Below are 14,072 nucleotides of genomic sequence, written 5' to 3'. Positions count from 1 at the left end.
TCGTTTTTGAATCGAGAATCGCGTCGAGTCGGAAAAAAATCGATATATTATCGAATCGCGACCCCAAGAATCGATATTGAATCGAATCGTGGGACACCCAAAGATTCGCAGCCCTAATAAACACTTTGCAGGCCTCAACATAAGACAAGACTGGCACAGTCAACTTAAGGGCAAAGACAACTTCCTGGCTGAGGCAACACTGTTGTGATTTGTCACACCATGTTAGAGTCTGTGGATTATTCTCCTTAGTTTAGTGGCCAGTTAAGTTTTTCAATGCTCCCTTGGTTTTGTTTTCTTGTTGCTAGGTGGCTGATTAGCCGCACCTGTTATTGATTAGCGTCCTCACCTGTTTCTGCTCCTAATCATTGTTTTCCCTGTCTTAGTTTTTGGTCCATTGTTCGCTGTACGCTACAGACGAAAAAAGTGGATTGTTGGGCCAGATGGCGACACGATCCCTGTCTGCTCCGTTCAGTCGAGCTACAATGCTAATTTGTCCACCCAAGGTGTCAAAGCGGGTAGAAGACGACCTCAGCGGCTTTGGCCAGCTGTCACGAAACCCAGGACCCACGCATCCCTCCACCCGGTCAAGGCGAGTCAGACGAAGGATTACGCCCGCCTGGTGGAGTGTTTCTTTCAAGGAAGGACAGGGGAGGGCTGTGGAAGGAGATGAAGGCTGACTCCCTCTCATCTTGGCTGTCTTCGGAAGAAGAGGAGTAGGAGGAAGAGGAACTTGAGGAAAATATCAATGACGGCGTGTGGGTGGCTCATGACAAAGGTGGCGGAGGCTCAGCCTCTACCTTCCCCGCTCTCAACGCACCCTGAGATCGTGCCCAGCACTCTTACCGCAGGTGTCTCGCCTTCGCCGGACCCGGACAGCTGCTTCGGCTTTGCTCCTCCAGCCATAGATGCACATTTGCAGTTTGTGTGCCCTGCTTTGGCCCCCGTCCATCGTTTGGATTTGTCGGAGCCTTGTGATGTCACACTGCCGACAATACTCGCAAGGAAACGGGCACGGAAGAGACGGTCATGCGCATCGGCGTGCTCTGACGTCATGCTGTGTAGACTCCCTTCCAACTGCATACACAAATTCCTGACCTTCCAGAGAAGTACAGCGCGGGATTGATGGACGACTGGTACCAGAAGGTGTTGAAGGAGCGGGAGATGGAGGAACTATCTGTTTCAGTAGTGGGCCTGCAGACGCCACCGGCAACCTGAGTGGGCCTGCTGCTCCAGCTCGGGACACGTCTCCAGCGCAGCCGCCTACTGCTTCAGCCTGGACATGTTTTCGGTGGGTCCACGACCCGCTATCATCGTCTCTGGCAGGCTCATCGTCAACCCTTGTCCTGGAGTCAGCTCCAGCTTTCCTGCCGCACAACCGGGAATCAGCCGCCCGCACGCGGCCCCCTTGTCGGCCAAGAATGTGGCCAATTCATGGACACCCTCTGGGCCAACAGCAGCAACGCCTAGGACTTGGCCGGAGGACTTGTCGACCACCGCCATCCGACTCGTCCCAGACGGATTTGAGGACACTTGGTCTGGCAACCCGCCGCCAACTCCTCCCACCTCCCACCGTCCTCCCATGATTGTGAAGTTTTGTTTATTTTGTTCAGGTTTGGGAAGTCTGGAGCTGCTATTCGCTCGTGTTCAGAGAAGCAGTATGAGGAAGGCAATGCTATAAAAGTAGTTCCTCTGTATTAGCTCTTACAATAACAATAATACTGTCGCTTGGTTAGTATCCAGGTCCCGGTATGTAAATGAGAGCGTTTTTGGCGATTTTTAAATGTGTTTTTGAGTGCCGTATAGGCAGAATAAATGAAACCGATTAGTTACATTGTTAGCCGCCTTGAACTAGCAGTTTTTCAAGATTTAGAATTTACAGTAAAGACAAACACACGTGTTCTTGTCTCACATAAGAATTACGAATGATAGACACAATTCCAAAAAAGTGTTATTCTTCTTTAAAGGCACACACAAACACTCTGCTCTCACAAAACATTATTCAATTTTTTATGCCAGATTTTTTTTTAAAGTTATTTTCAATTACTTTACCTTGTAATAATTACAGTTACTAAAGAGTAATTAAATCAAGACTTACCCATAGTGGCCGGTGCAAAGAGGCTGGCGAGGACTAGCAGGCGTGCGGTCCACATGGCCTCCTCCTCTTACCGCCCGCTGCTAAAGGTCACGGTGGAGGTCAGCACTGAGGTCTGGTAGCAGACAGATTACAACTATTTGCTTATGTCAGATTCCTCCTGGAAAAAAAAAAGAACATAAACGTACATTAAATGTATGCACAGCAGCGATCCTGACATAGCATTTGTCGAGCTCTCTACGCTATCAGTCACAGTCAAGACGTCCTCACACCCCCAAACCTGGAAAGGAAATGATGATCTGAGTTTTAATTATGTTGTAGTGAGTGCTGATCAATCAAACTCTACTAGTGTTGATTAATATTCATAATATGTGGGGCAGCTCAATTGCATGTTTACTATAAACCACGCCCATCGTCTCAGGCAGTGTTCACAAGCCAGCAACATGACCTCACTTATTAGTGTGTGTGTGTGTGTGTGTGTGTGTGTGTGTGTGTGTGTGTGTGTGTGTGTGTGTGTGTGTGTGTGTGTGTGTCCATCGGTTTAACACGAAGCATCAAGTTCATTGTTCTATTGTTGTATCAATGCTCCTACATCTTCATAATTCCAAGTGTTCAAAGATTTTTTATAATTTATCATTTTATAATAGTGAAATCATTACAAATCAGTATTAACTTTTTTATGAATAATTATATATATTTTTTTTTTTATGAGTTTTTTAAAGGCCTACTGAAACCCACTACTACCGACCACGCAGTCTGATAGTTTATATATCAATGATGAAATATAAACATTGCAACACATGCCAATACGGCCGGTTTAGTTTACTAAATTGCAATTTTAAATTTCCCGGGACTTTCTTGTTGAAAACGTCGCGGAATGATGATGTATACGCGTGACGTCACGGACTGTGAGGAAATATTAGCGTTGCGCACGCACACAGCTAAAAGTCGTCTGCTTTAACCGCATAATTACACAGTATTTTGGACATCTGTGTTGCTGAATCTTTTGCAATTTGTTCATTTAATAATGGAGACTATAAAGAACGATGCTGTTGGTGGAAAGCGGTGGATTCCAGCTGTCTTTAGCACCGAGACCCAGCCGGAGTTTCTTTGTTTGTTGTGAAAGCAGAGCGGTCAAGCGAACATGTTTTCTCTACGTCAACCAGCATGTTTTTGAATGGGGAAATTATGATATATATCTTACCGAAGACATCCGTGGATTATTCATCGTTCTGCAGCAGCTGTGAGCTTGGCTCCTCGGCTTCTCTCTGCGACACAGTGTGTTCAACGCAGCCATCTGACCTTGAGGTATGGCTTTACAATCTTTACTTTAAAATCTTTAAAATCTCACTAAAACACTATTAAAACAATAAGCAGATAAGAGATCTTCCAGAATTATTCCAGTACATGTGTCTAATTACATCTGAAACGCTCACACTGCTGTCGCTTTTTTTTTTTTCCCTACTCCGTCGCTATCAGTATCCTCGAACACGAATCTTTCATCCTCGCTCCAATTAATGGGTAAATTGTCGCTTTCTCGGTCAGAATCGCTCGTGCTGCTAGCGTCCATGATTGCAATCAATGGGTGGATGTGAGGAGTCCGACAATCTGTGATGTCACACCCACTACTTCCGGGAAAGGCAAGGCTTTTTTAAGAGCGACGAAAAGTTGCGAACTTTATCGTCGATTTTCTCTACTAAATCCTTTCAGCAAAAATGTGTCAATATCGCAAAATGATCAAGTATGACATATAGAATGGACCTGCTATCCCCGTTTGAATAAGAAAATCTCATTTCAGTAGGCCCTTAATCATATGTAGTCTTTACTATTTACTATTTTCTAACTTTTTAACTGCCTTTTTATCTAACAAATTGCTCTTAAGATATTTTTTATCCGCTCTTTCTAAGTGCATGGATATATATGTGTGTATTTTACCTCTGTTTTAAATTATATATTTTAGTCTGTTCTTTGCCTGTATTTATTTGTGGTGTAAAGCCCTTTGTTTTTCAACTGTGGTTGTTTTTAAAGGGCTTCATGAATAAAGTTGGTATAGTATGGCATCTGCGATGAGGTGGCGACTTGTCCAGGGTGTACACCGTCTTCCGCCTGATTGTAGCTGAAATAGGCACCAGCGCCCCCCGCGGCCCCAAAGGGAATAAGCGGTAGAAATTGGATGGATGGATGGATAGTATGTTATTTAGATTAAAACACCTTTGCAGTACACTGTATGTCATTGTCCAAAAATATTGTTTTTACACATCATATATTGTATCATACTTCAGTTATTCAGTGATATTTGGTGGGCTGAAACAGCGTCAAAATAAAACGTCTTTGCATCTTATCTAAAATGATGACAAACAATATACAGTAGAGCAATAATGTCCCCGTCTTTGACATGTTTCCTCATAATAAAGCCGTCTATTTATTATCTCCAACACAAACAATCTGATTATACTAATCTGGGATTTTGGGGGTGGAGGATTAAGAAGATAAAAGGGTTAAATGTCAGTGTTACCAATCCTATCGTTTTGCAGAGATTACAGCAGATTACGCCTGCTACTGCGAGTGCATCACAGACGACCTAATCGTTAAAGATCATCTTTCTGCACAAATGCACATTAAATGAAATAAATATATCAAAACAATATTAGACATACTTTTTTTTACATATACTTTTCATATTTAAATATAACAACAATTGCAAATTGACATGCAAGTCACTGTGCCCTAACCAGGACTATGACACTGCCTTATTTTAAGAGATTTCTGCATCAAATATACTCCACAATTTGAAAATGCAATAAAATATGTGATATATTAAAACCAATATGTATAACATGTAGTTATTATGGAATGGAATATAACAATTTCAGACATAAAATAAGGAGCAGCTATGCGTTAAGGTGATGATTTCCAAATTACAATTCAGGGCCCAAAATGGGTCGTGTGGCTTTCTTTGTTCAATGCGGCAGCTGTTTTAAGGACCCACAACTCGTCAAAGATCATCTGCGTGACAGCAGCGCTCTGCTGTTTTTTCAAAGTACAACAACTATGCATGGCGAAGGTAAGTTGCCATGACAACAGTTGGCCATTAATCAGCCACCAGAAGCAATTGGCACTAGACCCCACAAACAAGCCATTACAGCCAGGCTTGATTCTGGACATAAGCTAAAAGGAAGCACATTAGCAGACAGCGGGTGACTTAACGCGCTGATTACAGCCCCTGTGGCAAAACAGCGATATCAGAGACGGGATATAGCCATCTATTTTCTACCGCTTATTCCCTTTGGGGTCACGAGGAGCGCTGGTGCCTATCTCCGCTACAATCGAGCGGAAGGCGGTGTACACCCTGGACAAGTCGCCACCTCATCGCAGGGCCAACACAGATAGACAGACAACATTCACACTCACATTCACACACTAGGGCCAATTTAGTGTTGCCAATCAACATATCCCCAGGTGCATGTCTTTGGAAGTGGGAGGAAGCCGGAGTACCCGGAGGGAACCCACGCAATCACACGGAGAACATGCAAACCCCACACAGAAAGACCTCGAGCCTAGGATTGAACCCAGGACTACTCAGGACCTTCGTATTGTGAGGCAGACGCACTACCCCTCTGCCACTGTGAAGACCGAGACGGGATATATATATATATATATATATATATATATATATATATATATATATATATATATATATATATATATATATATATATATCAATCAATCAATCAATGTTTACTTATATAGCCCTAAATCACTAGTGTCTCAAAGGGCTGCACAAACCACCACGACATCCTCGGTAGGAAAACTCACACCCAGTGGGACATTGGTGACAATAATGACCCAGTGGGACGTCGGTGACAATGATGACTATGAGAACCTTAGAGAGGAGGAAAGCAATGGATGTCGAGCGGGTCTAACATGATACTGTGAAAGTTCAATCCACAATGGATACAACACAGTCGCGAGAGTCCAGTCCAAAGAGGATCCAAGACACAGCAGCGAGAGTCCCGTTCACAGCGGAGCCAGCAGGAAACCATCCCAAGCGTAGGCGGACCAGCAGCGCAGAGATGTCCCCAGCCGATACACAGGCGAGCAGTACATGGCCACCGGATCGGACCGGACCCCCTCCACACGGGAGAGTGGGACATAGAAGAAAAAGAAAAGAAACGGCAGATCAACTGGTCTAAAAAGGGAGTCTATTTAAAGGCTAGAGTATACAAATGAGTTTTAAGGTGAGACTTAAATGCTTCTACTGAGGTGGCATCGCGAACTGTTACCGGGAGGGCATTCCAGAGTACTGGAGCCCGAACGGAAAATGCTCTATAGCCCGCAGACTTTTTTTGGGCTTTGGGAATCACTAATAAGCCGGAGTCCTTTGAACGCAGATTTCTTGCCGGGACATACGGTACAATACAATCGGCAAGATAAGATGGAGCTAGACCGTGTAGTATTTTATACGTAAGTAGTAAAACCTTAAAGTCACATCTTAAGTGCACAGGAAGCCAGTGCAGGTGAGCCAGTACAGGCGTAATGTGATCAAACTTTCTTGTTCTTGTCAAAAGTCTAGCAGCCGCATTTTGTACCAACTGTAATCTTTTAATGCTACAAACGCATGGATAATGATCTCAGCGTCTTTAGTGGACAGAATGGAGCGAATTTTAGCGATATTACGGAGATGAAAGAAGGCCGTTTTAGTAACGCTTTTAATGTGTGCCTCAAAGGAGAGAGTTGGGTCGAAGATAACACCCAGATTCTTTACCGTGTCGCCTTGTTTAATTGTTTGGTTGTCAAATGTTAGAGTTGTATTATTAAATAGAGTTCGGTGTCTAGCAGGACCGATAATCAGCATTTCCGTTTTTTTGGCGTTGAGTTGCAAAAAGTTAGCGGACATCCATTGTTTAATTTCATTAAGACACGCCTCCAGCTGACTACAATCCGGCGTGTTGGTCAGCTTTAGGGGCATGCAGAGTTGGGTGTCATCAGCATAACAGTGAAAGCTAATACCGTATTTGCGTATGATGTCACCTAGCGGCAGCATGTAGATGCTGAAGAGTGCAGGGCCAAGGACCGAACCCTGGGGAACTCCACACGTTACCTTAACGTAGTCCGAGGTCACATTATACACATATATATATATGTATATATACATATATGTATATATACATATATATATACACACATATATATATATACACATATATATATATGTATATATACATATATATATATATATGTATATATATATATATGTATATGTATATATATATATACATATATATATATACACACATATATATATATATATATATATATATATATATATATATATATATATGTGTGAGTGTGTGTATATATATATATATATATATATATATATATATATATATATATATATATATATATATATATATATATATATATATATATATACACACACACACAGTGCATCCGGAAAGTTTTCAAAGCGCTTCACTTTATACACATTTTGTTATGTTACAAACATTTCCAAAATAGAATACATTTATTGTTGTCCTCAAAATTCTAAACAGAACCGCCCATAATGACAGTGAGAAAAGTTTTTTTTTGTTTTTTTAAATTGTTGTCAAAAACTTTTTTGTCCCACACGCCATTAGACTGTACAACTCCTCTCTGGGGCGGGGGGTACAAGGATGACAGGGGATGCAAAAAAATAACAGTGCAATACGTTTTCATAACATGGTTGCTACTGCCTACTTTCTCTTGTTATATTCTTGTTTTACTGTTATATTTTTATTCCCATTGTTGCTTTTTATTTTTTATTGTTATTGTAATATTTCTCTATTTTGTTTCCATTTAAACCCCCGTTACTTACTTTTTTTAAATTGATCTCAACTCTGTACACTGCTGCTGGAATTTTTATTTTCCTGAAGGAACTCTCCTGAAGGAATCAATAAAGTACTATCTATCTATCTAAATTGATCAAAAACAAAAATACCACATGTATGCACAGTTTTTGCTCAATGCTTTGTCGATGCACCTTTGGCAGCAATTACAGCCTCAAGTGCATCAATATATTTTCCTTTGGGTTTGTGCTGACATCAGGCCCTTTCTACAACACATATCAGGAATATTGGCAAGGTTACTGTTATGATGGATACGCGTGACCTCAGCCAGGGTGTAATTCAGAGCAACCCTGCCCAATAGAGCAGTGGTTCTCAACCTTTTTTCAGTGATGTACCCCCTGTGAACATGTTTTAATTCAAGAACCCCCTAATCAGAGCAAAACATTTTTGGTTGAAAAAAAGACTTAAAAAAGTAAAATAAAGCACTATGTCATCAGTTTCTGATTTATTAAATTGTATAACAGAGCAAAATATTGCTCATTTGTAGTGATCTTTCTTGAACTATTTGGAAATAAAGATATAAAAATAACTAAAAACTTGTTGAAAAATAAACAGGTGGTTCAATTCTAAATAAAGATTTCTACGCATAGAAGTAATCATCAACTTAAAGTACCCTCTTTGGGGATTGTAATAGAGATCCATCTGGATTCATGAACTCATTTCTAAACATTTATTCACAAAAAAATAAATCTTTAACATCAATATTTATGGAACATGTCCACAAAAAATCTAGCTGTAAATGTTGTAAGCATTTCACCAATCTCGCTTACTTTGCAAATTATACGTCATTTCCATTGTGCGCAAGCAATTTGCATATCGCAAGACGAGATTTAAGACGAGATTTTGTGGATGGTTTAGTCAGTAACCCTACATTATTATAATTTATGAATAGTAAACCAAGTTGTGGTAGTAGTTTAGTTGTGGATGTACACTGTATAGTGGTTAGGGTTAGGGTTGGACTGATTTGAGGGCAATACTCAGTTATATTGTCCTGACTACAAATTAATAGATTTACATAAGTATTTAATAAATTATTTTGACACCAAAAACATGTATTTGCGCGCATTGATTTGCAAAATGTGCACCACAAATTATTCAAATATATAGCTGGAAGCAATTTGCAAAAAGATTGCGCGTTATATAAATTAGCAAAATGCGGTTGCGCATTTTGCAAATTGCTCACATTGGTATTGTGCCTACAACATCAACACTGAATATTGCATTGTTGCATTTCTTTTAACATTTTCTGAACTTACATTCATATTTTGTTGAATTATTATTCAATAAATATATTTATAAAGGATTTTTGAATTGTTGCTATTTTTTAGAATATTTAAAAAAAAAATCTCACGTACCCCTTGGCATACCTTCAAGTACCCCCAGGGGTATGCGTACCCCCATTTGAGAACCACTGCAATAGAGGATCTTTGACCAACATATTTGCGGTAGGTCCTTTAAAACAGCAGAGAGGATCTTTGCCTAGCGTTTTACTTTGTTGTGTTGTCAAGCATATGGCACGTGAACCTCAATCCAGGCAACGCCCACATAGCTAACGACGGCAATCATTTGCCAGCCTCTGGTGTTTGTTTGCCAGCTTGTTTTATTTGTATTTTCGACTTCAGCTCTCAATTTCCTCGTAACTAACTGCACATGCATAATTTTCCACTTCATTCCCGGTCAGATGGGAGGAGAAGGAGAAGGAAGAGGGGATAAAAATGCACAAACAACATCAATTTCAGCTCAGCGTCTGAATCAAATGCCAGTGTCAATAACGCTGATCCCACCAGTGCATCGCATTTCAATATCATTACTCGATGCCGTGCCAAGTGTACAAAATCCAATAAAACCTTCTTTAAAAAAAACTGCATCATAGCGTCCACACCTACGTTCTTTGCAGGAAACAAGACAGCTTTTACAGGAGCAGCAGATGGGATATTTGATTACTTTTTGACTATTTATTTATCATGTTGGCGGGTCTATAGTGTCCTTCTAATGATGGCTAAGACCTGACCAATAAGAGTGTAACAGTATTGAAGACCGTGTGACGGTATCAAAGAAAAACTTTGATGAGTGCAGTTGTTTTCTGGCTCTTTAGTGTTGGCCAGGTCTGAAAATAAACTACATCTCACAGAATCCTCTGCACAGCGCGGGTGTGTTCGTAATCGTAGTAGGTAAGAGGATTGTTTTTGTTTTTTCTACATTTACTGAAAATGTCATGAAAATCCATCCATACATACTTAAGTGAGCCATATGTAATAATTTCATGTCAAGTCATCATTAAATGGCCCTGATATGTCAAAAGGCCTTATTAATAAATCATGTTCTTTTCGAATACCTCGATAACTGATAACAGTAGTTCAGCCGGGGTATGCTCATTTCAAAATTAGATTTACAGCCCCGAAATCTTGTCACTTTTCATTTCTATGTCCCGCCCTCCACCGTTTGACCAATTACAAAGTACGTGAGTGTGGTCCATCTAGGTTGCCTGTTACGCACCGCCATCTTCGTCTAGCTACTGCCACTGGAAAAGTTACTCAACATGTCAATCCTTAGTAAATCTAAAAGGCGTCGTTATGATTCTCAACTTATTCATGACAAAGTCAGGAACAAAACGAGGATTGTATCGGGGATGCCTTTGAAAGATACAGACAATAGAAGGAGGAGACAATTTTTTCATCCGACGCCAAACTTGCTAATTTCCTCATTTATGGGTAAGCAAAGCATGTAAGTTTTCTTATTACTTGTAAGAAATGGAAATGGAGGTTTCGTATGTAAACTACATTGTCCAATGGAGTCTATGATCTTGTCTAACAAAGCTAGCTAGCATGCTATCCCAGTCTTTTCTGATTGATTGAAGATTGTATTAGTAGATTGCACAGTACAGTACATATTCCATACAATAGACCACTAAATGGTAACACCCGAATAAGTTTTTCAACTTGTTTAAGTCGGGGTCCACGTTAATCAATTCATGGTCAATGACACATCGACATATTCCCGTTAGCCTGTATTTCGATGTGTAATCCAACTGACAGGGCAAAACACTGTATATTTTCAACGTATAAAACTTACGTGGATATGAGTAGTTTCAGTGCCTATTTCATTCTCAATATGCTGAGAAAATGGGTTCTAACATTAGCACGGCTGTCATGGCAATGTGAAATATGGAGACAGCCGAATCACATGATAAAATAGTACCTCATTTGTGTTTGCATATTGTGGACAACATGTACCAAGTAATATGGCAATCTGAAACCGTAGCTTATAGGCATACCTTGATAAAATGCCATCTCTTTAGTTTTGGGCATAGATTAGGCGGCTCTACCCACTTTCACAAGTATAACCGAGTCATACCAAAGACTATAAAAATGGGACCATTACCTTTCGGCTTGGCACTCAGCATCAAGGGTTGGAATTGGGGGTTAAATCACCAAAAATGATTCCCGGGCGCAGCCACCGCTGCTGCCCACTGCTCCCCTCACCTCCCAGGGGGTGACCAAGGGGGATGGGTCAAATGCAGAGAGTAATTTCGCCACACACAGCGTGTGTGTGACAATTATTGGTACTTTAACTTTTTTTTAACTTTAACCATTGCTAGCAATGTTTGATATTCATTTTAGTCTTTGTTTTCTGATAGTACTGAAAATAACCATATGATTGCCATTTGTTGTGATATGTTACGCAGGCATGATGTACTTCTTCCTGAAAATAGCATAATTTCTGTGAAAAATGTGTTAGAAATTTGTTATTGACAAAACGTTTGTCAATTCAGATATTATGGTCCCAGCACCTCAACTCCTAGTAAGAGGCAGTGGAAGTTTGATGTTCCTTGGAGTAGCCCAGTCGATCGAGTTGGGTTCGACTACGAATCTGGAAACCTCAGTTAGGGAGACGGGGAGGGGACTGCAGAATTTTGACCGTGACTGCAGTACCATTTCTAGCCAGATTTTTACATATGGCGCCTTTAAACGATGTTGCTACCAAACACACAAACCAACCCTGACGAGAACGTAATCTCATTGGCGGTGATAAGAAAGTCTGCATTCTGCAAAGCAAAGCATGCTGTTTTTGTCTGGAGCTTTTTCAACGTGGCACAGAGCCAGCCGGTCATGTTTCAGCGCACAGAAGTAATCACCAAAAAAATACTGGTCAACATGGTAAATACGAGTAAACCGAAAAGCTACTCGATAAATCTTCGATCCGTTTTTCTAATATCCACAGCTCGTCTCTTTCGATGTCGCGAGGGGGGCTGGAGCCTACCCAGCTGCGCTCGCATGGAAGGCAGTGTACATCCTGGACAAGTCGCCAATTCATAAACTATCACCCAGAAAAGATATTTGAAGCCATCAAAGCTATACATCGATTTGTATGGTATATATATCACGTTTTTCAGAAACCACATTTCCACAGTGGAAGACACTGCTTCTCATGATCGATCTCGATGAGATTGACAGGCGGATCGGTGCGGCGTCTTCTGTAATGCGGACGCTGTATCGATCCGTTGTGGTGAAGAAGGAGCTAAGCCGGAAGGCAAAGCTCTCAATTTACCGGTCGATCTACGTTCCCATCCTCACCTATGGTCATGAGCTTTGGGTCATGACCGAAAGGACAAGATCACGGGTACAATCGGCCGAAATGAGTTTCCTCCGCCGGGTGGCGGGGCTCTCCCTTAGAGATTGGGTGAGAAGCTCTGTCATCCGGGAGGAGCTCAAAGCAAAGCCGCTGCGCCTCCACATCGAGAGGAGCCAGATGAGGTGGTTCGGGCATCTGGTCAGGATGCCACCCGAACGCCTACCTAGGGAGGTGTTTCGGGCACGTCGGACTGGTAGGAGGCCACGGGGAAGACCCAGGACACGTTGGGAAGACTATCTCTCCTGGCTGGCCTGGGAACGAGCTGGACGAAGTGGCTGGGGAGAGGGAAGTCTGGGCTTCCCTACTTGGGCTGCTGCCCCCGCGACCCGACCTCGGATAAGCGGAAGAAGATGGATGTATGGAAACTACTTCTCATTAGGTAAAATCTGAAAGACACTAATGTTAAAATTATTGCTTGACTTGACAATTGTTATATTAGCTGTTTACGTTGTCACTTTTAAGACACTCAACAGTAAGTTTGTTTAGATATTTGTTTGAAACAGTAGATGTTCCTGCACAACTATTTGCACTTAGTAATACTTGTTTGCAGAAAAAAAATATGATTAGAACATTTTCGCATTGTTTGTGTTCATCTACTGTAAGTGTTTTTAATCCTAAACATTCCTCCGAATTCATTTTACGCACTATAACATTTTTACCAAGTCTTTTTTGAGACAGATACCACAATAATATCGTACTTTGGACTTAATACCGTAATAACATCGTATCGAGAGATTTTGGTAGACTTACATCACTACAAGCTAATGCGATGATTTCTGCACTCCAAAGTAAATAATTAGTTAGTCAATTGCAGGTTTGTGCATTAAAATCCTGCTAACAATTTCTGAGGCTTTCATGGTTGTTAATCCTTGACCAAACTCAGGGGTCCCCCACCACACACCTCCTTTGGCTAAGCACGCGTGGAGAAGGAAGCAGTGTCAGGGTCCACGGGTCCTCAGAATAGAGTTTGATTGGTGTGGGCAAACATTCTCCTGGGGGACGTGTGCGCACAAAGAGAGCAATATTCTCCTCTCTTGTCGAGGCAAATTCTCTCAGGGCTGGAAAAAAAGAAAGTCTCGAGGTGCCTGATCTTACCAAAGACCTCAAACACTCAGTGATGGATCGCTTTGCTCCTTGAATACAAACAAAGTATTTTTTTTCCCTCATCATCCCGCTGTCAATGATACATTTACTGGACCCAACCACAATAGGGGTGTGATCTACTAAGATCCAAATACCACATGCTAAACAGCGTGTGCAAACTGTAAGTTGATATTCATGACTTTATATGTTGCAACAATCCAAAATGTACACCATTTGGGTGATATAGAATTGTGACAACAGAACATATTTTTAGCATGTCAAAACTTAGGTGCTCTCTGAGAGGTGCGACTGTTGTGATAGTGCATGTGCAATGACTAAAAAATGCATGTAATGTACATGGGTTTTGTTATATACTA

General features: G+C 41.2%; 1 protein-coding gene across 12 annotated transcripts in view; it reads right to left on the bottom strand.

Annotated features, from left to right (window-relative positions):
• LOC133560244 (adhesion G protein-coupled receptor L3-like) overlaps positions 1-14,072 on the bottom strand; it is a 422,550-nt gene that overhangs the window by 299,373 nt on the left and 109,105 nt on the right. For all 12 annotated transcript variants that reach the window (XM_061912548.1, XM_061912556.1, XM_061912551.1 and 9 more), the window contains exon 3: positions 2,096-2,252. In XM_061912548.1, coding sequence (XP_061768532.1) covers positions 2,096-2,150 — 55 coding nt within the window. In that variant the 5' untranslated portion in view covers positions 2,151-2,252. The remainder of the gene's footprint in view (positions 1-2,095; positions 2,253-14,072) is intronic.

The sequence above is a fragment of the Nerophis ophidion genome, linkage group LG10 (genome assembly GCF_033978795.1).
Source record: "Nerophis ophidion isolate RoL-2023_Sa linkage group LG10, RoL_Noph_v1.0, whole genome shotgun sequence".
Lineage (NCBI taxonomy): Eukaryota > Metazoa > Chordata > Actinopteri > Syngnathiformes > Syngnathidae > Nerophis > Nerophis ophidion.
Note: the sequence above shows the minus strand (reverse complement) of the source record. Positions and strands in the feature narration are given on the sequence as shown.